Source organism: Microtus ochrogaster, chromosome 4, assembly GCF_000317375.1.
Source record: "Microtus ochrogaster isolate Prairie Vole_2 chromosome 4, MicOch1.0, whole genome shotgun sequence".
Lineage (NCBI taxonomy): Eukaryota > Metazoa > Chordata > Mammalia > Rodentia > Cricetidae > Microtus > Microtus ochrogaster.
In genome coordinates, this window is record NC_022011.1 from 25507710 (window position 1) to 25532830 (window position 25121).

General features: G+C 50.8%; 1 protein-coding gene across 2 annotated transcripts in view; it reads left to right on the forward strand.

The window, feature by feature from the left end:
- Positions 1-3588, forward strand: part of Cmip (c-Maf inducing protein) — a 194500-nt gene extending 190912 nt beyond the window's left edge. Inside the window, exons 20-21 of one of the 2 annotated variants that reach the window (XM_005345735.3) lie at positions 353-423; positions 3477-3588. In XM_005345735.3, coding sequence (XP_005345792.1) covers positions 353-423; positions 3477-3530 — 125 coding nt within the window. In that variant the 3' untranslated portion in view covers positions 3531-3588. The remainder of the gene's footprint in view (positions 1-352; positions 424-3476) is intronic. The other variant, XM_005345736.2, reaches the window with a different exon arrangement.
- The last annotated feature ends 21533 nt before the right edge of the window (positions 3589-25121 follow it).

The window sequence follows — 25121 nt, forward strand, 5'->3', positions numbered from 1 at the left end:
TCTCTCTCTCTCTTTCTCTCTCTTCTTCAAAGCAGGATTTTACTGTGTAGTTCTGGCTGTCCTGGCACTCATTCTGATACCAGGCGGATCTTGAACTCATACAGATCCGTCTGCCTCTTTTCTGGGGTTAAAGGTGTGCCCCTCTACTGCCTTAAACATTTTTTTTCAGCAACATAGAGTTTGAACCTAGTGGTCATGACAGCTATAGACAGGTCCTGGTGGTCATGACAGCTGAACCCACAACCATAGCGGCTCCTTACCCATCCACACTGAGAGCGGCCTACAGCTTTGAGTGTCCCCATCCTGCCGTAGCTTTTTCATGTGGCCTCATTGCCTGTCTCTCTTTACCCAGCCATGAAGAGTCTTTGCAGTTTAAATATGAACAGCACCAAGCTTTCGGCTGACACCTACGAGGATCTGAAGGTAAGTCCTCCCTGCTGGGTCTCTCCTTCCCTCTCTGGCCATCCCTCCCTTTCTGGCTATCTCACCCCAATTCTGGCCACCCCTCCCCCACTGGCCACCCTTAGAGAAGCTTCTCCATCAAAAGGGCTGGTGCACCAGAAGCAGATAAAGATGGGTAGGGGTGAGGGCAGCGACAAAGGAAGCCGGCCAGGGCTTTGTCCCTTCCAAGAAGAGGCCACAGATGTTGAATCCGAAGGATAAGAAGCCTGGGGTGTCCAGGGTGACAGGGAGGCCCTGGCCATAGCGAGCACAACTGGAGTGTGACAGACAAAAAGGACCATAGAAATCCTCATTGGGTCACAGAAAGACTGGATCTCCCCCCCACCCCAGAATACCCCTGGGGTTCTCAGTGAGGTGCCAAGTTCTACTTTTGAAAACCTAGCTGTTGTTTGGGAGATGACCTGTGGGAGCAGCAGCCAGGGCAGACACAGGTCATGTGTTCTCTAGGCTGTTGCAGGCCGCCAGGACTGGGCCTGGCAACTGAGTAGGGAGAGGAGGAGGCCCTGCATGTGGCAGCTGGGACATTTCATCCATCGGAACACTTAGGGAGGTGGAGGCAGGGCCTTCGGCACATCCAGCTTTGGGTCTCAGAGACACCCCCGCGTCCTAGAAGCCACTGCCAGAAAGCCCTCTGGAACCCTTGGTCAGGACCCTCCTTTGCCAGGGTCTCCTGGTGGCCCTCTAACCGCTTTCAGTCACTCTCTTTGACCTTCCCAGCCACAGCTGGGCTTGCTCTTTGATTCAGGCGTGGATGTAGTAACACCTGCCACGCCCAGGCAGGGAACGAAGGCCAGACAGCGGCTGCCATGATGTGTGATCAGAGAGGTCATGATTCCCAGGAGGCACAGAACTTAGGAGTCACAGGGGGAGGGCATTCAGTGGGAGAGGTAAGGGTGAAACTGTGGAGCCAGACACAACTCAGGGTGCCTCTGCCGGCCAGTGTTCTCAGCACTGGGTCAGACTTGAAAGAAGTGTGGCCACCAGGACTTGCACCTGCTAGTTCCATCTGTGCATTTACACACATGCGCGCGCGCGCGCGCACACACACACACACACACACACACACACACACACACACTGAGGGGCACCCGTGCATGTAGCGGCATGAGAAGCATGGCTCTCACAGCATCCTGTGCTCCAGTTCCCCAGAGCCACAGTGACAGTGAAGTCAAGTGGAAGAGGGGAGTGGGAGCTAGTGCTTAGGAGGATAAATCACTTACTTGTCTTTTCATTTTGAGAGGGAGGGGGAGAAAGGGAGGGAGAGAGAGTATGTTGTGTGTGTCACGTGTATGGGTGCATTCAGAAGGCATCAAATCTCCTGGAGCTGGAGTTGCCGGTGGTTGCAAACGACCTGACATGGATGCTAAAAACCTAACTCTGGTCTCTGGAGGAGCAGTCACTGAGCCATCGCTCTAGCCCCTACTATCTTTCATAAAATATTACGTTGTGTGTGTGTGTGTGTGTGTGTGTGTGTGTGTGTGTGTGTGTGTGTGCGCACATGCTGCCCATGGCACAGGCACAGCGGTCAGAGGACAGCTATGTGCAGTCAGTTCTCTCCTTCCACCTTTACATGAGCTCCAGGGATCAAATTCAGGGTCTCTAGATTTGTCCAACAAGCACCTTTACCTGCTGAGCCCTCTGCCCAGCCCCTTAACTATTTTTTTACACTCTAGAGCGTCATGGTTACAACTCAGTCATACCAATTTTTGACCATTTTTGACCAACCTCCTTCTTTCCTCTGCTGGGGCATCTGGGAACTGCCTGACTTTTGAAGAAAGATGTTTGTGCTAAATGACAGGCAAACCCACATGGTTCAGTAGGCAGTCTGGCCCAGCCCTCCTGTTTTGTTTTTTGGTGTTTTTGTTTTGTTTTGTTTTGCTTTGTTTTCCGAAAGGACCTAGACATCTGTATTTTTCTGCACAGCCTCCTAGACTGGCAAGCGTGACTTGAAGATGTTTCCCAGCTTTGTACTGGTGACAACAGGCTCCAGCTTGCAGCTTCTGTCTGGGCAGGCGAAACCATTGAAGATTGTTGGGCATAGGACAGGGCAATAAGCAGGCCACCTTTGTCTCTGTGTGTCCTGACGTGCATGTGTGTTATTAAATAGGGCTGGTGGGTGTAAGGGATGTTGGGAAGGCAGGAAGTAAAGGCAGGACACCATTAATGAGACAGATGCCTCTGTAAGTGAAGGAAAAGCCAGCTGTTGAGAGACTAGTCTGCCAGCAGGAACAGAGGGCAGGGACTGAGAAGAATCTTGCAAGTGAATTGGACTGCGGATGGGCTCAGTGGCTAGAACACTTGTCTGGTGAGCACCGTGTGCCCCATGCCCAGGTCCATATAGAACGGATGAGGTAGTCCATGCTTGTAATTGCATCACTCGGAGCTGAAGGCAGAAGAATTAGAAGTAGGAGGTCATTTGCTTCGTAGCTGTTTGAGGCCAGCCTGGACTGCGTGAGGCTCTGTCTCAAATAAATAAATGTAATAAAAGTGTCAGGTGGGACCATATTTTTGTTTAAGAACAGAGGATCCCAAGACGAAGAGTCCAGGCCAGCTTCTGTTGCTGCCTTGGGACCTTATCCACTCTGCCCAATCTCATTTAACAATGGGAAGGGACCTAGGAATATATAGTCTATTACAGGGCTTTCCTTGAATGTCAGGGTTAATCCTTAACGCCACTTAGGAGCCAAGGGCAGGACTCAGTGTGGCTACAGTCATGAGACAACAACCCTCGGGACTCCAGATATGCAGCGAAGTCTCTCAGCAACTGTGATTCCACGGGGCTGTGGTTTCTGCAGCTACTGCCTAATGTCTCTGAGGCCACATGTCCTGTGCTGTGTTTAAGGTCACCAGCCCCTTCCAGAGCCTTGAGAACCCACAGCCTCACAATGGAGAGGGTGTAGGTGGTAAGAGACCCACACACAATCCAGCCCCCCCTCCCCCTGAGGATCAGTCTACCCTATGGTTCCTGAGGGAAATGGCTGGTATTTGACGAGGTACCTTCTTATCACCCACAGGCCAAACTTCCTAATCTGAAGGAGGTGGATGTCCGCTACACCGAAGCCTGGTGAAGCCCCTGTGTGCATGGATGGTGTCGCACAAAAACAAAACAAAACAAAAAAAAAAAACGACTCTTGACTAATAGCTGTAGAGCAGTGGGTCCTGGGATGGCCCCAGCAACTGGCTGTGGGTTAGATGGGGGAGTTTTGGGGGGCGGAGGGGGGGAGGGGTGGGGGATCCTCAGCACGCCCAGCCCCCCGCCTAATTCTTAGAGCTTCATATCGGAACCTTAGACCTTGATCAAAAGCAGCCTTGGTGGCAACAAGAAGAAGAACAGCGGGTAGGGAGGGCAGGGGAGGGGCAGGCGGGGATCCCTGTGTGGGTTTTCTCTGCCTTTGTTGTGTGATGCCATGTGTGGGGGCATTCATCCAGCCTGATGCCATCGACTCGGGCCAGATGGAGGATGCTTGTTTCTTCCGGGAGGTGCACCGAGTCGAGATCTCGCCCCTGACGTTGGGACAGGAATTCTCAGTCATTGTCACCCCATCGTCCTGTGTCCCCACCATCGCTATGCAAAGTGGTTCTTGTTGTACATAAGATTTAAATAACGCACCTATTTAAGAAATGTTGACAAATTGCGGGTCTGGGACCCGCTCTTATTTATGAAGTCTTTGCCCAGCCCTCCTTCCCCACCTGCCCCCTGGCGTGTAGTACTGTCTGGACCAGTCAACTGTCGGGTTAGTGCTAGTGGTGTTTTGGTTTTGGTTTTTAAAGGAAACAAACAGACAAACAAAAAGCAACAGAGAGAGAGAAAAAAAAGACCTTTGGAAAATTAATTGCTTTTTTTTCTTAATGGACTCTGTATGCCAGTGCTCTCCCCGTCAGTCAGTCAGTCTGCCCACTTGCTACTCTGTATTATTTCCAGATGTTTCCAGCTTCCTCGTGGGTGGGGGGGTTCAACCTGGGGGAGGAGGAGGAAGGAGATAGGGTCTCCATATTGTAGCTCACTCCTCCCCTCCGCTGCTTCTGTAAATCTGGAAGGGTCCTGGCCTTTCCTCCCTTTATACTCCATAGAAGTGTTGGTCCTCCAAGGTCCTGCTGCCGTCCCCACCCGTCTTTAGCTGTCCCCTACTACTGAGACTCGCGACCTGTGGCCTCCCCACCCTGTGGCTCCCTCACGCATGCCCCACTCCCACCCCTTTGCATGGTCTCTTGGGAGAGAAGAGCCCGACCCGACTGTCCACGCCTCTCCACTAGCGCGCGCGCATGCGCGCACAATCACTGCGGCACCCCCTCACCCATGCGCCCCGAGGCAGACCAACCTCATTTCTTTTTCAAACAGTTGGCTTTTCTTACCAAGCCCTCACTGTACAGAACAGCCCCCTTTGACAATTCTTTTGGGGTCCCCTCTCTTCCCTTTTTCTGTTCGTTTAGCACAAGTATTTCCCCTCCCTGGCACCTCCAAACCAAACCCACCAGTCGATGTTAATTGTTTTATATCTATTTAATCTTATTCGATGGAAACCACGCTTCGGTTGTTTTATACTTTGCCAGGTAGACTTTATTACCCCCCCCCAACGATGCCCTCATTTTTTTAAAAAAGGAAAAAAAAAAAAACCACACACAAAAAAAAGAAAAACAGAGACTTTGGGTTTCAATCTCAGTCTTCATCCCCTTTCCGTGGCAGGTTTTCTTTTGTGTGTGTGCCTGTGTGTGCGTGGAGTGAGTTCTGTTTTGTGTTTGTTTCTCCGTTGGTTTCTGTTGTTGCTTTCTTCCCCAACTCCAACCCTGGTTCCGTACTTCACAGCACCCTGGTGCAGAGAGAAACAGAAGCAGAAAAATAAAAATAATAATAATAAAAAAAAAAACCAAAAGGGAAAAAAAAAGGAAAAAAATTTTAAAAAGTTTAAAAAAAAAAAAGAAGAAGAAGAAGAACTAAGACATCCCACCCCATCCCATCCCCTGCACTGTTGCTTTTCTTGATGGTTAATAATAAATACTGTCACGTAGCTGTGTACAAAGAGATGTGAAATACTTTCAGGCAAAAATAAACTGTAAGTGACTCATCAAAGGCTGGCCTTGCTCTGTAGTTGGGGGAGGGGATGGAGACGGAAATGGGGAAAAGCCCCATTCAAGGGCCGGGACACACCTGAAGACTAGCTTCTCACTCTGGGGCCTTGACCATAGGGCCTGAGTCTGTCACCCATTGTGAGGTCTGACAAACAGAGTCCCTGGCCATTGCCTACCAGCAGCACTCTCAGCCATTTTAACAACCAGCCCTACCACGACACTTTGCCAGGACAACGTCACTACCCTCTGTAAAATCCTATTTGAAACACCCAAGCCCCTGCCACTCTCCAGAGGGTCCTAGTAGGCTGGGGTCCAGCCCTTGGCCATCTCTTGCTTCTTCCCAGGGGTGTCTCCAAGAAGCAAGTTCAATTTGTCTGAAGAGATGAGATTGCCAAGCATGGTGGCACACACCCCTAATCCCGGCCCTTGAAGCAAAAGCAGGAAGATATCTGGAGTTCAAGGCTAGTGTAGGCCACTTAGATCCAGGCCAGCCTAAGCTGTGTGGTGAGAACATGTGTCCAAACTAAAAAGAGCGAGGCGGGGGGGGGGGGGGGGGGGGGGGGGGGGCGCGGGGAAGCTTAGCAGGTAACAGGCTTGGTACGTAAACAACATGTGGACCTAAGCCCGGATCCCCAGCACCTGCATACAGAGCCACGCACAGGGGCATGCTTGCACTTAAAACTCCTGTGCTTAGCCGGGCGATGGTGGCGCACGCCTTTAATCCCAGCACTCGGGAGGCAGAGGTAGGTGGATCTCTGTGAGTTCGAGACCAGCCTGGTCTACAGAGCTAATTCCAGGATAGGCTCCAAAGCCACAGAGAAACCCTGTCTCGAAAAACCAAAAACAAAAAACCCTGTGCTTGGGGTGGTGGAAACAGGCTAACCAGGCTGGTCAGCATAGCTGAGCCAGTAAATTCCAGATTCAGCGGAAGATCCTGTATCAAAACTCTAAAGTGGGGAATGAGTGAGGAAGACAGGATGTCTTCCACACAAACACCTACCTGCACCACAGAGAGTTTCCACCTTCTCTCAAGCTGTTGTGGATGTCCCCACTGCCCTGAGTTAGTCTGATGTGTGCTATGTATGTGTCCCGGTCCCTCTGTCCACCCAGACAACCTGATCCTCCACCTGACAGCCCTCGTCACCCGAGGCCTGACTCTAAGACTGCCCTGCACACCCCTTCCTCTCCTGGGTTTTTCCACTGGCCTGTGTGTAGAAAGGCCAGGGACCAGCTCTCCGGCTGAGGCCACAGCAGTCGGTATGTTGTGATGAAGCCGAAGTTTGGGCTTCCATGGAGCAGGACAGGCCTCAGTAAAGGGACACAGTCAAAGGGGTACTCTCAAAAACTGGATTGCCTCATCGTCCCCATAGCCAACCTTGGGCACACTGGATGCTGGTGTGTGACATTTCACGTGATCTCAGGCCTAGGCTGGGTGAGAGGAGCCCTTTGGAGGTGCTAAAGAACTTAGTGGCACAGGTAGGTGAGAGTCGCAGCATATACTGCTCCACTAAGAGAGTGGCCAGTCATGTTAGGATTGGGACCAGGTGAGGCGGAGGGCGTCCTCCAGGGCAGTCTAAGAAGCGCCTCCCAAGAGAGCTGTGTCGTCACCAGGTTCCTGTGCTGCCTGGCTATGCTGGAAGGGCTGTCAGTCAGCTGGTTCTCAGAGTCGGCGGGAGGGGCTGCTAAGAAAACTTGGCCTCAGCAGGTGGAAGCAGAGTGGACCAGCTGCTTTTGCAGGCCTGTCTGCACAAACTAAACAGATAGGCACTCTGTAGCCAGCAGCTGTGTCCCTAGACATCTTTAGAACTGAACTCACACATCCAGCCCACCAGCAAGGCTTTATAGTGGTGACTTATAGGAAAGCAGGCCCACCGATGGTAAACACTGTGGGGCGGATATACGACTGGACTGCCCAAATGTCTGGGTCACTCCAGGAATACACACAATGGCGTATTCACGTACACGGCAAGAAATAGCACCCGATACAATGACAGATAACTGGGGCGGGGCGGGGCGGGGGGCAAGTGAAAGGAGTCAGGCGCACAGGAATGGCTCGCCTCTAGAAAGTTCTTGAGCAGGTGCAAACCCTCAGCAATGACAGAAATCTCCATGGTGCTATCTGGGAGTGGCTTGTTACTGACGTGGATAGGACGGGAAGGGATCTGAGCGCTCCACAGCTTGGTCTGTGGTGATCCGGTCGCGAGACACTTGTGATGCTGTCCTCTGCAGATGAGAGCCGTGTGACACATCACACAACAGCTCTTGAAGATTTGCCTCAGAGGGAAGCAGCCCACATAACTCCAAACCAGGGCTAGGGGTGTCGCTCGATAATAAAGCACTTGCCTAGGGTGTAAGAGGCCCATATAGACTGGAATATTATTTGCTCATAAAAAGGAAAGAAGGGGGCCAGCAAGGTGGCTTAGTAGGCAAAAGTGTTTGCTGCCAAGCCTGAAGATCTGAGTTCTATCCCTGGAACCCACATGGTGGCTAGAGAGAAACAACTCCCACAAGTTGTCCTCTGACCGCTACCCATGTGCCTTGACATATGCACACACACACACACACACACAAATTGTTTATAGAAAAGAAAAGAGATAATGATATATCCTATGATATGAATATATGTCAAAACATGGCACTGAGGGAAAGCGGCCAGACATGAAAGGCCAGGCGTGCTTCTCGGCACGTCCAGACTACTGGAAAGCCAACTGATGTTTGTCAGGGCTGGGGGGGTGGACTGGCTACCCATGGGTACAGGGGGTTCTTCTTGGGGTTAACAGGGAGAGGGAGAGAGAGAGAGAGAGAGAGAGAGAGAGAGAGAGAGAGAGAGAGAGAGAGAGAGACATGGTGCCAGCTCCATGTGCCACTAGGAAGTGCACTGTGAGGGTTACTAAGTGGCTGGTGAGACCTCAGCAAATTAGTGCACTTGCTGCTCTTGCAGAGGACCAGACTTTGGTTCCCATCATTCCACTGGTTGACTTGCAGTACCTAGTAACTCCATTTTGGGGGATGGGGTGCGATGGACACCTTCTTCTGGGCGCCAAGGGCATTGTGTTCATTTGCATATACACACACCCATACCCATAATTAAAAATAACCTTTAAAGGTTTATTAATGTCACAGGTGTTTGCAGCTCAGTTAAAAGAAAAATTGTGTGTGCAGCAAGCATGTGAGCTCATACTTAAAACCACAACTGAGCCAAGAGTGCCATGCCATGCTGACGGCCTTCTGAGTGTCGGGGTGTCAACATCTCTGTAACCCCAAACAAAAAACAAAGCAGCTGATTGAGGCCCAGGGTTGGGGGCTCTATTTCCTGCAGTTTTACTTTTCGGGGTTTTCCTGGTTGCTATTGTTGTTGTTTGAGACAGAGTCTAACAGGGGAGTCTTGGCTGACCTAGAAGTCACTATGCAGACTGGGCTGGCCTTAAATTCGTAGCTATCCTCCTGCCTCCATTTCCTGAGTGCTGAGATTAGAGCTGTCCAACACCATGGCCCTGCAGCTGATTGAGGCCAGGAGGCCTGGGGGCAATATTTTCTGCAGTTTGTTTTACTTTGTTTGCAGTTTTGGGAGTTTTTATTGTTGCTGCTATTGCCCTAACTGACCTGGAAATCACCAGGCAGGCTTGGCTGACCTCGAATTCACAGCGATCCTCCTGCTTCAGTTTCCTGAGTGGTGAAATTACAGGTGTCCACCACTATGCCTGCCTCCCCTGCCCCTCCCCCCAAAAAGAATGTTTTAAGGGTACACAATCTTCTCCCCTACGGAAGTCCTTGCAAAACCACCTCTGAATAGGTAGGCTTAGACTCTCTACTGCCACCTGCTGGGAAATAGTAATAAAGATTAAAATCTGTACTATAAAAGAAAGAACTCCCTGTAACTTCACAGGTGTTTGTGTTGGGGTATGTGGCTTTGGGTTGTTTCTCAGAAATTTCTCTCTGGATTTGGATACCATCCTAAAACTAACGCTGGCTTTCTTCTCTGTCCCTACTCTAATGTGGATGATACTAGCCAGGAAAGAAGTTGACATGATCTGCATGGTGGTAGTGACAGTCCTAACTGCAGACTCTTGGGCTCCCCCAGACCCTCTGAAGACTCTGGGCGCTTATCAGGTCTCCTAGGTGATTCCTGTATATGTGACATTCTGCCTTTGAGGCTGGCTGCACACTGGGTTCTCATGGAGAATTGAACATACTAAACAAGCTGTTCTGGGTGGGGGGTTGGGGGGTGGGGACTGGTAATGCAAGATCTAGAAGCTTCCCAGATAATTTTACTGTGCAGTCAAGTTTCAGACCTCTGCTTTAAAAGCCTGGCTGCTAGGACTGGAGCGAGGGCTCAGAGGATTAGGAGCACTGACTGTTCTTCCAGAGGACCTGAGTTCAATTCCTAGAAACCGCATGGTGGCTTACAACCAGCTGTACTGAGATCTGGCGCCCTCTTGTGGCCTGCAGGCAGACAGAACAAATGTTTAAGAAAAAGAAGAGGGGGGTGGGCGATGGTGGTGCAGGCCTTTAATCTCAGCACTCAGGGAGGCAGAGGAAGGTGGATCTCTGTGAGTTTGAGGCCCAGCCTGGACAACAGAGTGAGTTCCAGGACAGCCAGAGATACACAGAGAAACCCTGTTTTGAAAAACAAAGAAGAAGAAGGAGAAGAAGGAAGGTGGGGGGAGCAGGAGGAGGAAGTGGGAACTGGGATAGGTCTGTAAAATGTCAAAAGATTGTGGTTTTTTCGAGACAGGGTTTCTCTGTAGCTTTGGAGCCTGTCCTGGAACTGGCTCTGTAGAGCTTAGGACCGACAGCACTCGGGTCTTGGAAGGCCCCTTTGCCATGCAGCAGCTTGGGCTTGCCCTAAACACCTGCAATAAATCTGTAGATGACTGAGGTTCTTAAGTGATTTCTACACCCCGCCTTGGAGAAGCCTCAACTGGGAGGTGCAGCAGCCTTAGTGGAGCCAGAGGTGAGATTAGAGAGGGATCCTATTTGGAAATCAAGAATTTGGGACTTGGAGGGCAGAGTGCCGAACCTGAGTTTTGGTGAAGGCACTGCTCACGTGGCTACCTAGGACCCTGGAGCCACATGATCAGATAGTGTCCCTGAGACCTGTTAACAGAGACATGGCTTTCAGAAGAAGGACCACAGGCTGTGTGTGTGTCTGTGTATGTGTATGTGTATATGCATATAGAAATGGTAGGGCTGCCTGGCAGAGTTCAGGTTCACAGGCCTCGCCTGAGGCCCCACCCCAGAGCAAGTATCACTGTTTTATGGCAGAGTGTAGGCTTTCATCCCTTCACATCCACAGGGGACAGCTTCCAGGCCCTTCTCCCGGGATACCAGCATCCACAGAGGCTCAGGTCAGGTCTCTCATAAAGGGGTGGAGTGTTCACTGATAGCCCACATGCATCCTGCCCTGTGCTCAAAGCAGCTCACGGTGACTCATAAGGCGAGATACAAAGCAACAGAAATAATTGTATTTTATGGCTTAGGTCACAGTGGCTCTCAATCTGTGGGTCGCGACCCCTTGGGGTTGAATGACCTTTTTACAGGGACCACCTAAACCATCAGAAAATGCAGATATTTACATTATGATTCATAACAGTAGTAAATTTTCAGTTATGACTGGGGGTCACCACGATGTGAGGGACCGTATTAAAGAGTCGCAGCATTAGGAAGGTTGAGAACCACTGGTTTAGGCAAAACAGTACACATGTTCATGTTTTATGCAGACTCCATCTCCTCCTCGGCCCCAATCTCTCCCTTTAACAGGGTCTCCTTTAGCCCAGGCTAGCCCATGACCCCCTATATAGCCAAGAATGAACCTGAACTTCCCGTCCCAGTGTTTCGCCTTCCTGAGAGCTAGGTTTGCGGCTGCATACCACCATGACTGGCTTTATGGGCATGGGGTAAACTCCAAGGCTTTGACCAGCCAGGCACAGAATGCAGCAGGCCCGGATACGGCAGCCTACTGCCCATCTGTCAGGAGGGAGAAGCAGCTCTGCCCTACGCACTGATATGGTATAACTGAATGGATGCCGGCATGGTGGGTGATGGAACAGAGCCCGTGAGTCAGGTGCCATAGCGGACATCCAGGATTTGAGGGTGAGTCTGGATTTGGGGAAATGTGGAGACCTAAAGACCTGAGCAGGCTGGGCAAGCACCCTAGCACTGAGTCATGCCCCAGCCAAACCCCCAACCTGTTTTTTTTTTTTTCTTTTTTGCTTGTATTTTGAATGATTGGGTGTGTTCCTGGGCAGTCAGGTCAGAGATTCCTTAGAATTCTGGTAGTCCCTCTTGTGGCTACTACAGGAGCATTCCTCTCTTTGTTGGGCACAACCTCACTCACACAGTTTGATGGCTCCATGCATGTGGATTCCAGGACAGGGATTCATAGGGACAGAAGTGGACCTGGGGATGAGCAGCAGGACACGAGCTAATGCAACCCGATTTCATCTGGGACAATGAAGGCGTCTGAGATGACTCTGGTGTCTGTGTGGCTCCAAGATACAAGGAACATTGGTGCGTGTGTGCACCGATCTGGCTGATCTATGGACTGAGTGTCAGGGCTGTGTGAGAATGCATGGGGGTGGGGTCTCCACGTGGAGCCCAGGGTAAAGCCCTTGCCTAGCACACAGGAGGCCCTGGATTCCGTGTACCACATAGTACCACACACAAAAAAGTATGATTTAAAATTCTTTTTATTATGTTCAGTTATGGGTATGTGTCGGGGTGCACCGCACACCACAGTGTGCACGTGGAGGTTGAGGAAAAGACTGTGGGAGCGAGCGCTCGCCTTCTACCATGTGGGACCTGGGGATTGAACTGAAATCATCAGGCCTGAAGGCAGGTGTCTTTACCTGCTGAACCATCTTGCCAGTGTTTGCGTGCACATGCGTGTGTGTGTGTGTGTGTGTGCGCGCGCGTGCACGTGCACGTGTGCGTTCATGTATTTCTGTGTCTTTGAGAGAAGAAGGAAGGAGAAAGGGATGGAGGTGGGGGACATCTATTGTACACAAGGCTCTCTGGGGACTCAAGAGTGGATGAACACGTGCCATCTGTGACCTCACGCCACACAGTCTGAGGGAGGAGGCAGCCATTTTTCAGGAACGGCCATGAGGAAAGTGGATCAGAAACAGGCCGCCATGAGAGCCTCTGAGAGGAACCTGGACTCAGGGGCAGGCCTCGAGGAGGGCCAGGAATGACTCCCCAAAGTGTTGATGAAGAGTCTTCCAGGTAGGAAAGAGCATGAGCAGACAGTTTAAGTGGGGCCAGGCACTTTGGAGGGACAGGAGAAGCAGGAGGGAAGACCTCTAGGTCGACCAGAGAGAGAGTTAAGGTCTCTTGGGTCTTTATCCCAGAACAGTGGACTGGGGTCGAATGTAGAGCAGAGGGCTAAATGATAATCTGGAATTGTTTGCCTTCCCGGCCCCTTCCCCCTTCCCCTCATTCGCATTACGTGCACGCGCTCTCTGGGAGGGGCTCCTGATGGTAGAAGGAGCAGGAAGCAGGGCCTGTTAAGCAAGCAGTCAGCTGAGGGCACTTTGAGGACAAAGTGGGGGCCGGCAAATGAGGAAGGACCACCAAGTTGCTCACACCTGATGAGAGCCTCCGGCATCCCCGCATCCCCAAACGGGTCAGATCAGAGGGCAAGGCCAGTGACTTCAACACTCTGGGGTCCCAGCTGCTGCAGATCAGGGCTGAGGCTGGGCCAAGCTGGCCACTGGGGGCGGGAGGCCGCATTCCCAACCTGGGGCCCTGACGTCAATGTTGCCATGGAGACCCAGCTTCCCTTGCAGGAGGCAGCTGCTGCAGCCCCCCCCCCTCCCACCAGGCTGGGAAGGCTGAGCAAAGCTGAGGCAAGCAGAAAGAGTGGGCTGAGGTCCACAGGCTTCAGCTCAGCAGGGAGCACGGTCCTGCAAGGAGTCAGGGTTCCAGACCAGACACCCTGCCTGTCCCGGGCCTCAGATATGGCTGCTTTCTTGCACTGGCTTCTGAGGTTGAAGGATGGGAAATCCTTGAGCTAGAACCCTGGCTTTCCTACTTTGGGGCACATCCGGGGATTATCATCTCAGAGTCTACAACCTGGAAACTGTCCAGGGGTCTCCTTACAGCCTTCCTTTTCTGAAGCGGCCAAGAAGGGACAAAGAGAACACTTCTGGGCCGGGGCTGTAGCTCAGTTCATAGAGTGCTTGCCTTAGCATCCACAAAGCCCTGGATTTGTTCCCAGGCACCTGCTAGAACTGGGTGAGGTGGTGGACACCTGTACTGCAGCCCTTGGAAGATGGAGGTGGAAGGATCAGAATTTCCAGGCTGTTCTCCACTACGTAGTGAGTTAGAGGCTAGTCTGGGCTACAGAGACTTCGTCTTAAAGAGGGAAGGAAAAGAGGGGGGTGGGCGTGTAGGAGAAAGGGTTTCTGAACTTTGCCGAGGCTTCTTAACCGGTGAAGCACTGGGGTATTGCCATGCCCAAGAAGAGGTCTATATAGATGTTTCTGGGGGGCGGTGCTTACATTAGAAAACAGAGCAGCCAGGGGATGGAAGAGTGTAGGAGGCCAGCAGAAGGGCTCAGCTGCCCTTGTCGGTCCCTCCTGAAGGGGATGCTGCAGGGGGACCCCTAGAGTTTCTAGGCTGTAGACTCGGAGAAGGGGCTGAGGCCCTCAAGCTGCGGCTCTGCTCTCACCTTATGCGGCTCTGCCATATCCTGCTTTCTGATTTAATGGTGCTTTTATTAATCTGGCTGGAGAAGGCTTCTACCTCAAGCCAGTTCCCCACTCCTTCCCTGCCCCTGCACATTCTCCCCCCAACAACATGGGTGTGAGGATGGATAAAGGATGCTCTCCCATCCCTTGACACTGGTTGGTCATTGTAGCTTCTCTGGTTGCTGTTCCAGTGCTGGTCCAGGTGTGAGCTTTGACTATCTCTGTGGGACAGAGATGCAGTAAGAGTTTGGTCCCCAACCCTAACCCTACCCATTGCCTTTGAGCATCCTCCAAACTCCTGTGGTGTCTCTCTGGTCTCCTCTTTTGAGTGAGAAGCAACCTTGAGGTCTGCTTCCTCCCTGAAATCAATGTGACTCCTCACAGCTACCAGCTCTCTAACGCCCTGAATGTGAGCAGTTGGCCATGGCCCGTTGCCCCACCCAGGCCCCTCTTGTCACACTTTTTCTTTATGGTCAGGCCGGGGCTGCATGGCAGTAGTTCACCTCTGCCTCTTGAAGGCACAGTATCTACCAGTCTGTGCATATCCTTTAAAACCTCTTGATGAAGGGGCTGGAGAGATGGCTCAGAGGTTAAGAGCATTGCCTGTTCTTCCAAAGGTCCTGAGTTCAATTCCCAGCAACCACATGGTGGCACACAACCATCTGTAATGGGGTCTGGTGCCCTCTTCTGGCCTGCAGGCATACACACAGACAGAATATTGTATACATAATAAGTAAATAAATTAATTAATAAAAAAAACCTCTGGATGAAGAGATAAACATCTAGAGGCACCAGCTGTTTCCCCAGGGTACCAAGACTGACAAGACCTGAGACTAGCCCTGAATTCATTTTCTCCCTCCCTCCCTCCCCCTCTTTCTCTCTCTCCTGCATGGAAGAGCCCCAAAACATTTAAAATTACCTGGCTAAGAGATTTAGAACATTGTTGTTTCTGGTGCACTTGGCTAGCAAGCACTGGACAATCGGATGGCTCACTGGATTGGATGAGGGCGCTTACCACTAAGCCAGATGATCTGAGTTCAATCCCCAGGACCTTCATGGAAGGAGAGAACCAGCTCACGTAAGCTGTCCTCTGACCTCCACGTGTGTGTTATGGAATGTGCGTGCTCCCCCCGCCACGCACTAAATAAAAGTAATAAAAACATGCATATGTCCTAAATGAGTGTGATACAGTGCTGGAAACGGAGTCTGGGACCTACGGACACACTCTGAGCACGGGTCACTAACTCCTCACTTCCGCCACCTCTCTCAGTGCCCGACAGTTCCTTTCTGCTGTGGGTCTCCGTCTGCTCCATTTAGCCACTCTGTGGACCTTGCATTAAATGTATCCAAACACCATATGTCCCCTTGTACCCAGCATATCTCACCGAGTACGTTTCTAGGGTCATCCTTATTCTGGCATGTGTCACTACTGCCTTCCTTTTGTGGCTGCCTAATATCCCACTGTCTAGACAGGACCCAGACTACAATTGTTTATTGTGTTTTGTCTACTGTGTGTGTGTATGCATGTATGTATGTATGCATCCACGCACGCAAGCGCACGCATGCCACAGTGTATAAGTGGAGCATAAAGGATGACATTTGGGAGTTGGTTTTCTCCTTCTACCATGTGCGTCCCAGGGATTAAACCCAGGTTTTTGTTTTTGTAATTTGAATGGGGAGGTTGGGGGAAAGGGTTGAGACAGGGTTTCTCAGTGTAGCCCTGGCTGTCCTGGAACTCACTCTATAGACCAGGCTGGCCTTGAACTCACAGAGCTCCACCTGCCTCTGCCTCCAGAGAACTGGAGTAAAGGCGTGCGCCATCACCGCCCAACTTAAACCGTGGTGTTAAGCTTGGTGGCAAGCATCCTGACCTGAGGAGCCCATATCCCACAGTTTGCTATTTCACCCGTCATAAGCATTTGGAGGCCACCATATTGGTTTATTTCCCCTCCTCCCTCCCTTGGTTATTCTTGCTCTTACATTTTGAAGTCAGGACCATCTGGGTTCACCTGGTAACTTTTTCACATTTTCCATTTCATTTAAATTGTCATTTAAATTATCCATTAATCCCAGCACTCGAGAGGCAGAGGCAGGCAGATGTCTGTGAGCTTGAGGTCAGCCTGATCTGCAGAGAGCATTCCAGGACAGAACTACAAAACTACAGAGAAATCCTGTCTCAACCCTCCCCCCCCCCAAAAAAAAAAGTTAGAAAAAAATGTATTTATTGGGACTGAGGAAGTTGTTCCCCAGAAGAAGAGCTACTTAACATACACAAGACCCTGGATTCCATCCCCAGGACCATTTGAAAAGCAAGCCATTCTCCATGAAATATTTTAAGATCTATTTATTTATTGTTTGAGTGTGTGTGTGTGTGTGTGTGTGTGTGTGTGTGTGTGCCACAATATGTAGAGGCCAGAGCACCATTTGTGGAAGTTGGGTTTCTTCTACTCTGTGGGACCCAGGGTTTGAACTCAGGTCATCAGTTTTGACCACAGGCCCCTTTACCCCCACTGAGCCATTTCAGCAGCCCTTCATGTGATGTTCTAATCCACGCAAAACAGGATTATATTCCTGAAATATTTCCATCTCCTTAATCAAAAGCCTGCTTCTCTTGTCTTGGCAGCATTAGACACGTGACTAAACCAAGAGGAAGGTAGTGAGCCCCGCCCCCACGCGTATATTGTGCACGCCAGAACGTCCTTGCTTTCACTACAGTTTATAGATCACACGTGTGTGGCCTTCACATTGGTAGTTTTTCAGCTACCCTTGGGTCGCTGCTATACAAACGGTGCCAGAAATCAGGACCTTGGACCCGTGGTTCTCAATCCTATCTGGGAAATAGAATCCCCTGAGAGCCTCCAAGACCACCACCTCTGCATGGCGTGTACTTTAGACCTGGAGTTGGGGCGAGCAGAATCTTCAGGCACTTTCCAGTCTCTGCTGCCCCCTGGTGGCGCCGTGAGTAACAGCCTGGCATGTCACCAGCACCTGTGTGAACAGACCTATTCAGCCCCAAGGGTTCTCAGAATGCCCAGTGGTGTTGGCCGGGAGAGGGGCTGGGACCTGGGGACACTGGAGGCTCCACCCCTCCCTTCCTGCTTCCTCCTTTCCTGAATGTCTCTGCACAGCCTTGAGTGTAGCAGAGAGAAACCACAGCCCAAGACGGAGGGATGGTGCTTTGGTTTCCCTGACCTGACCGTAGGACAACCAGTGTGGCTTCAGGTGTGGTCCTGGGAATTCTCTGGTGTGTGTGGACACGGGTATGGGTGTCAGTACTCCTGGCACCTCGGGCTGGATGGCTGTCTGCCACGGGACCACCCTGCACCCTTGCCTTGATGGCATTGCTCTCCAGAAGCGTTCATTACCAGGTGGGATAGACAGCATGTCTCCAGGCAGGCAGATGTCCCCTAGGCGTGGCGCTGGAACATAAGACATGGGCTGCCCATTCCCTTTAACTGCTGATAAGCAGTTCACGTCTTTTTGTGCCACCATGTCCCAAGTAGGTGTTTACTTGCTCAGTCTAGACAACCTACCTTGGGGTCACAGTCACCCTGATTGACAGCTGCTGCCCCAGTGAATTTTGGGTACCTATTAGATAAGAACGTGCACCAGACCGATGTAGAGACCACAGACAGGGAAGTGACAGCTGGGGAAGAACTTGATGGGGGCTGGAGGGGGTGGGTGCTGTGTTTAGCTACCCAGCAATGAAGAAAACCAGACCACAGAGTCCGTGCGTTCTGGGGTGATAGCTTTTAGGGTCAGGCTGGGAAAGGGAGTCCTCCCATTGTTTTAGCTCTCAGAGGTGCTCAGTTTGGGGCTCCCCACAACCTAGGCTATAGTTCCCCTCTGCTTTTCCCTAGAGAGAACCCATGACCCCAGGGATGGAGAATTCAAACACGGCTAGCTCATCTTCAAGAAGAAGAAAGAGGCCCAGAGAGGGGCAGTAACTGACCCAGAGTCACACAGCTGACAGGGTAGTGAGGCAGAGCTGAGCTTCAGGTCTTCCAGCTATGGCTTTTCCCTGGGGTGGAACCTCAAAACTCTGTTTCTGGAAAGTTCTCTAAGAGTCTTCAGCGTTTTTCAGAGGACACTGAAAGCAGGCTGCACTCTAAACTGGAGGGGCCCACCCCCCAAAGTCTAGATGCTTCCAGTACTACTCTGTGGAGTGGCCATGACCCGTTCCTCTCAGCTTCCCCTGGAGTAACGGTGCCGTTCTCTGATGGAGAAAGACAGCGTGGGGTGACATGGGGACTTGGAATCATGGTGTTCCCATTCTCTCTTTTCAGTTCCCAGTCCCTGGTCAGCAGATTCTTCATGTGTTTCACTGCCCAGTACCCACCCTGCCATAGATGAGGGCCCAGCAGAAAGACCTGTGTAGTCAAAGGCCTGGAAGCTGAAGGAGTGAGGCCTCTCCAAACAGGCAGAGCCCCAAAGGGTTGGTGGGATGTGTGGGGTGGTGGAAAAGCTAGAACAAATCCTCTCAGTGACCAGGCTGAGCAGGTAGGTGCTGAAAGCCATGGGAAGGTTCAAGATGATGAGATGACCACGTGTCAGGGAGCTCACCACCCACCCGGGTTGGTCCCTCTGGCCGTAAGGAGCGGCTGCACACCTCTGTACCTTTCATCACAGGGCCCCAGAGTCCACTTCAAATGATCTTCAAGTGACTAGGAGTGGCTCTGATGTCCCTCTTGCCCTCTTGGTGTTGGCTCTGATCGGAGCCTGCCTATCTCTTGAGTGGGTTCAGTTAGGAGACCTGGGCTTTCTCTGCACAGGGGATCTGAGCCAGCTTCTCTAAAGAACATTCTCAGTACACGGGGACCCATTTCCCCCAACAGGTACACAAATCCTTGGATGCTGGGTCCCGTGTACGAAGGCACATGTTTGCATGTGACTGTCACACTCCCTCGTGTGCAGTACACCGTCTCTAGCTTCTGTGGAAGAGCCAGTGTAGTAGAAGCATTATGTAAATAAGAGCTTCTTATATGCTTTGTGTGTGTGCAACTTGTGCCCATGCACGTACACGCAGATTCACAACACGTGCACGCAGATTCACACAGAGGCCAGAGAAGGCTATCATCTGTTCTGTTTGCTCACTCTGTTGTTCCCTTGAGAAAGGGTCTCTCTCCGAACCTGGAGTTAGGCTGGCAGCCAGCAACTCTTAGGTATCCTCCTGTTTCCAACACCTTTAGTGCTGGGTCTCCAGGCATGTGTACAGTCACACCTGTCCTTTTCCTTTCTAAAAAAAAAAAAAATACCACAGGCACTGGGGATTTAAGCTCGGATCCTCATGCTTGCTTAGCAAGCACTCCTACCCACTGAGACATCCCCTTAGTTCCAATCATTTATACCCTCTATGGAACAATGACCAGAAGGAGTGGTTTTCCTTACTTGTAACCCTGAATTTCCAAAACGGTTTGGTATTCTATAAGTAGGACAGGTGGTCCTGAGGGTGGGGAGGCATGTACGGGAAGAAAGCCAGACAGATGTGAGCTGCCCCAAGTATCACAACCAGAAAAGGGTTGTGACACTTCTTACTTTGAGGACAGCAGCTCATGTAGCCCAGGCTGGCTTAGAACTTGATCGGTAGTGGAGGCTGGCCTTGAAGCTGTGGTCTTCTTTAGTGTTGGGATTGTAAGCATTCTCCCTCATGCCTGGCTAGGAACTATAATTTTTGAAAGACTAGAGGAAGCAAGAAAGAGGAGAAAACAAGGGGTCCTCACTGGGTGTAGTGGTGCAAAGCTGTAATCCTAGTACTAGGCAGGCTGAGGCAGGAGGACAGTGGGCTACAAGTCAGCCTGAATTGCATAGTATCTCAACAGCAATGGACTCTGGGTGCTTGGGAGTCAATGGTAAAGGAAAAGGAGAAAAATGCTGGGTTTTCTCAAGCAATACTCTAACCTCAGTATTGGTATGCTTTTTTCAAAGAATGCTCTAGAACGTTCTTGTTATTTTGCTATCCTTCTGGAGAGTGTAAGAACCATCGAGTGCTTGCCCTAATGAACCTGGGCACATGGCTGGTTTCACACCCTGGTCACTTCAGGCCTGTGAGAAGAAAAGCACTCTGGTCAGCGTGCCAAAGGGTCCACTCCTCTTGGCAGAGCCCATGTCAGGAGGTCCTACCCCAGGATCTGGATCTTGACTAGTCTAAACCAGTAAATGGTCTTTCTCCAACTCCCATTCACTGGACAGGACAGCACATAACCCAGCCTAGCTGCCCAATGACTAGGAAGGAGGGTAGCCTTCTTGGATGACCTGTAACCACTGGAAATCTCTCTTTTCCTTTTATTATATTTGATTTATTATTGTTTATGTATTGCAGGTATGAGTGTGGACATGCATGCTACTACATCGGTGGAGGTCAGAGGACAATTTGTGGGAGTTAGTCCTTCCACTGGGGATCAAACTCAGGTCTCCAGGCTTGCAGGGCAAGTGTCTTACCCACTAAGCCATTTCGTTGGCCCCAGGCAGCCTCATAAGACTGAAAACCCTCCTGATCATTTGGTCTTCCCAACTTTGAACTCTGTTCAGGTCCATCTGGATGACGAGAACAGCTCAGAGCTGTGTTCCAAATAACACTGGTCAGGGACTGGACCACTGGCCACTGATAGCTGGTCATGTGGTGGATACCCAAAGGGCATCCTGGTGGAGGCTGGCATGTGGCTAGGTTCTAGGGAAAGAGATAAAAATGCTTATTGTCTGCCCTCAAGAGGGTCGATTCTATAGCCCCATGAGTCAGTCTCAGGAGTGGCCTCAAGTAAAATCAGTTGGGGCTGAAGTGAGATGCAAGTTGCCTCAGGGTCTCAGAGTCTCTGGCTTTACAAACACAAATATTTGTCCACGTGAGGCTCCTGCTTTTTTAAAAAAATAATTATATATATATATATATTCATTATGTATACAATATTCAGTCTGTGTGTATGCCTGAAGGCCAGAAGAGGGCACCCGACCTCATTACAGATGGTTGTGAAGCATCATGTGGTTGCTGGGAATTGAACTCAGGACCCCTGGAAGAGCAGGCAATGCTCTTAACCTCTGAGCCATCTCTCCAGCCTGAGGCTCCTGCTTTTTTTCTTTGTTTGTTTGTTTTGGTTTTTCCATACAGGGTTTCTCTGTGTAACAGCCCTGACTGTCCTGGAACTAGCTCTGTAGACCAGGCTGGCCTGGACTTACAGAGATCCGCCTGCCTCTGCCTCCTGAGTGCTGGGATTAAAGGTGTGCACCACCACTGTCCGGCTGAGGCTTCAGCCGAGACAACCATGGGTAGTCTTTCTTGACCCATGGGTTTCAGTGTCTAGTACAGGTGGAGACCACAACTCCCAGAAATCACCAGGGTCAGAGATAAGGCCACAACAAGATCTCTCTACAGTCCAGGAAATGTAGTCCAGAGTGGTGCATTCTGGGGAAGGTAGTTTATGTGGCTTTCATGGCTGGATTTGGAGTTTCTGGGTAGGATTTGTTTTTGTGACTCCTAAATCCCCACATCCAAAGAGAGTAACAGCTGTACACAGCTGTGCGATGGCACCTGTCTAGACCCGTTCTGTCTCACTCACACTTGAATAAACTGACTCCATCCCGGAAGGCAGCGAGGCTCTGCTGCTCCTGAGGCTCTGTGAGTATTTGGTGATCAGGCTGTGTAACATCTGCAAATAGAGGAGGTCCTTAAGAGTTTCTGGGAGGCGGGGGCGGGGTGAGCCTGGAGAGATAAAAGTTAAGTGCTTGCTGCCCAAGAATTAGGATCCCAGCTTGGACCTCCCAAAGCCAAACACGGTGCCGAGTGTGGTGGAAGACGCCTTTATTTCAAGCCAGCATTGGGAAGGAAGAGGCAGGTGGATCTCTGTGAGTTCAAGGCAAGTTCCAGGCCAGCCATGATTACATAGTGAGATCTGTCTCCAATCAAAAGAAAAAGGAAACAATACCAAACATGGTGGCACATGCAGGTAATCCCAGTACTGAGGGGGCAGGGTCAGGAGGATCCCTAGGTCTCCCTGGAGAACTATCTAGTTGAATCGGTGATCTCCAGGTTCCTTGGAGCCTGGGCAGTGGTGGTGCACACTTTTAATTCCAGCACTTGGGAGGCAGAGGCAGGCGGATCTCTGTGAGTTTGAGACTAGCCTAGTCTACAAGAGCTAGTTCCAGGACAGGCTCCAAAGCCACAGAGAAACCCTGTCTCGAGAAACCCGAAACAGAAGGTGAGTGTGAGGACAACAGGCAACTTTGACCCCTGGCCTCCGTTTTAACGTGAACACTGACACGCCTGGACACGCACGTGTCTACAACACACGCACAGTTTCATTAAGTCTTACCCTTCTCCCAGTTGGTTTTCTCTGACGATGCCCTAAACCGAGCCCTCATTCCAGAGACGCCCCTGGTATGTAACAGCGCTGGCATCTCTTTAACTCTGACTGCTCATGCTGACAACACCTTGACAACTCGCTGTGCCTGTGCCTCATGGGTTCTCACCTCAGCTGTCAGCTGCCACTAAGTCCTGGAGCCCGGATTCAAACACCCGACCCCCGAGACACATTCTTCAGCGCTCTGAGCCTAAAGAGGACTGGGTGTTGGTTTTGGGGTTTCCACGCCCCTCCCCTGCACTGGGACCCTGTGTGTCAGGGTTGGAGTTTGGCAGAGTGGGGAAACTCTGGACACCCCGACTCAAGTCCACTCTTCCGCAGAGGGGAGGGGGTGGCCCAAGTTGGGACATGTCCTCTTTCAGGCTCTCCTTTGCTGGCCTCTGACCACTTCCTCTTCCCCTGGGTGGAGGGAGGGAGGGAGACGGCTGTGGCTATGTGTAGCAGAGCAGTGGCCTTGGTCAAGAAGAAAAAGGGGCCTCAGGAACTCTCCCAGGATTGGCTCCCAATGTCTTCATGGACTTTTATCATGAAGATTTGTTGGAATTTTTCAAAAGACCTTTCTTCATTTCATGAGATGATAATGGGGTGTTTGTCCTTTAATCTGTCACATGATAGGTTCTGTGTATTGGTTTATTATGTCTGTTGAACCATCCCCCCATCTCTGAGATGAAGCCAAGTTGATCATGATGGATAATATTTTGATGTGTTCTTGAATTGCTTGTCTCATTGAGAATTTTTAACCTCCATATTCAACAGAAATGCAAGCTTACAATTTTCCTTTGTTGTTGAGTGGATCAGGGTAACAGTGCCTTCAGAGAGAGAGAGAGAGAGAGAGAGAGAGAATTTGGAAATGTTCTTTCAGTCTCTCTTGTCTGGAATGTTTTAAGGGGTACGGGTGTCAGGTCTCTTTTAGGGTTTGGTAAAATTCTGATCTCAGTCCACCTGACCCTGGGCTTGTCTGGGGATATTTTAATGATTGTTTTTATCTCATTAAATGCTGTGGTTCCATTAGGATTGTTTACTTCATCTGGACTTAAGTAGGTTGCCTATGTCTAGAAACACACACATATCCCATGTTTTCCAGGTTGGTGGAATACTGAACTTTTTGTTTCTTTTTGTTTTTTTTGAGACAGCATTTCTCTGTGTAGCCCTGGCTGTTCTGGAACTCATAGGCCATGTTGGCTCACAGAGATCTGCCCGCCTCTGCCTCCTGAGCGCTGGGGTTAAAGGCGTACGTCACCATTACTGCCCAGCTGGAATACTGAATTTTAAAGTATGATCGTATTGGTTCCCTTAATTTCCTAATTGTGTGCTATAATGTCTCCTTTTTTGTGTCTAATTTTATTATGTCATGCAGCCATCATGGCCATCCTTTTTTGGAATCTTGTCATCTTCCCAGACCCAAACTCTGTCCCCATTAAATGATGACTCTGTATTCTCCTCCCCACCTCTGGCCCTGTCCTTCCCCTTTCTCTCTCTCAGGATGTGACCCCTTTGGGGTCCTTCTTTAATTCTGCTTGTATGAGACTTGTCCTTTCGTGACCAGGTTTATTTACCTTAGAAAAATGTCCTCAAGGCTCATGGGCAATGTAGCAGATATGAAAACTGCCCTCCTTTTCCTGACTGAATATTGTTCTCCCTCGCAGACATACCACATTTTGTTTGCCTGTCCATGTCAGGGGATTGCTGTCCTGCTTCTGACACTTGACCAGGGTGGAAGGTGCGCCTCTCTGAGTACTGAAGTGTGAGTCCCTGTTGGGGTACTTGTTTGCAGTGTTTTGGGGGCTCTCCCGAAATAGGTGCGGTTGCCTGATCATTTGTGATGACCTGGGGTCTTCAGCAGGGCAGGCATGGGGAAGTCTCACTCTGCCATACTAGGAACAGGGCTGTGGGAAATCAAGAGACACATATAAAGGGGTCAGACCCTGGCTCCGCCCACTTCCTCCACCTCCACCCCCAGCCCCCACCCATGGTGGGATTTATTTAGTTTCACAGGGGTGCAGTCCCTTCAATCCTTAGATCCCTACTCAGAGAGAAGGGGAGGCTAATTCCTGGGCTCCGGGAGGGGCAGGCTGCAATCAGCTCTCACTGTCTTGGTGGCAGTGCATGGGTCCCACCCCTCCAAGGAACGTCCTTTGGAGGCTGGCCTCTCCCTCCAAGGACTCAAGATTTCTTCTTCGACTTCATTTTTTTTTTTATCTCAGCATGCACAGCTTGAGCCACTGAAGATCAAAGCTAGGGAATAATGATGAGGGACCCTGAGGTTCAGTCTGTGGGTGCCAGCAAGACTCAGGCCCAGAGGATTCGCTCTCACATTTGACCATACTCATTCTTTATGAGTGAACCATTCTGGAAGCCCAGTTTGCAAGGGAAAAAGTCAGGCCAGGAGATGAGGAGCCCAGGTCAGGATGAAGTGGGGGAGGGATGCTGGAGGAGCAATGAGCACAGGTAATGGAAGCTATGGAGGATTGAGGAGCACAGGTGAAGGGGGGTGGAAGAGTGAGGAGCACAGGTGAAGGGATGATGGAGGAGTGAGGAGCACAGGTGAAGG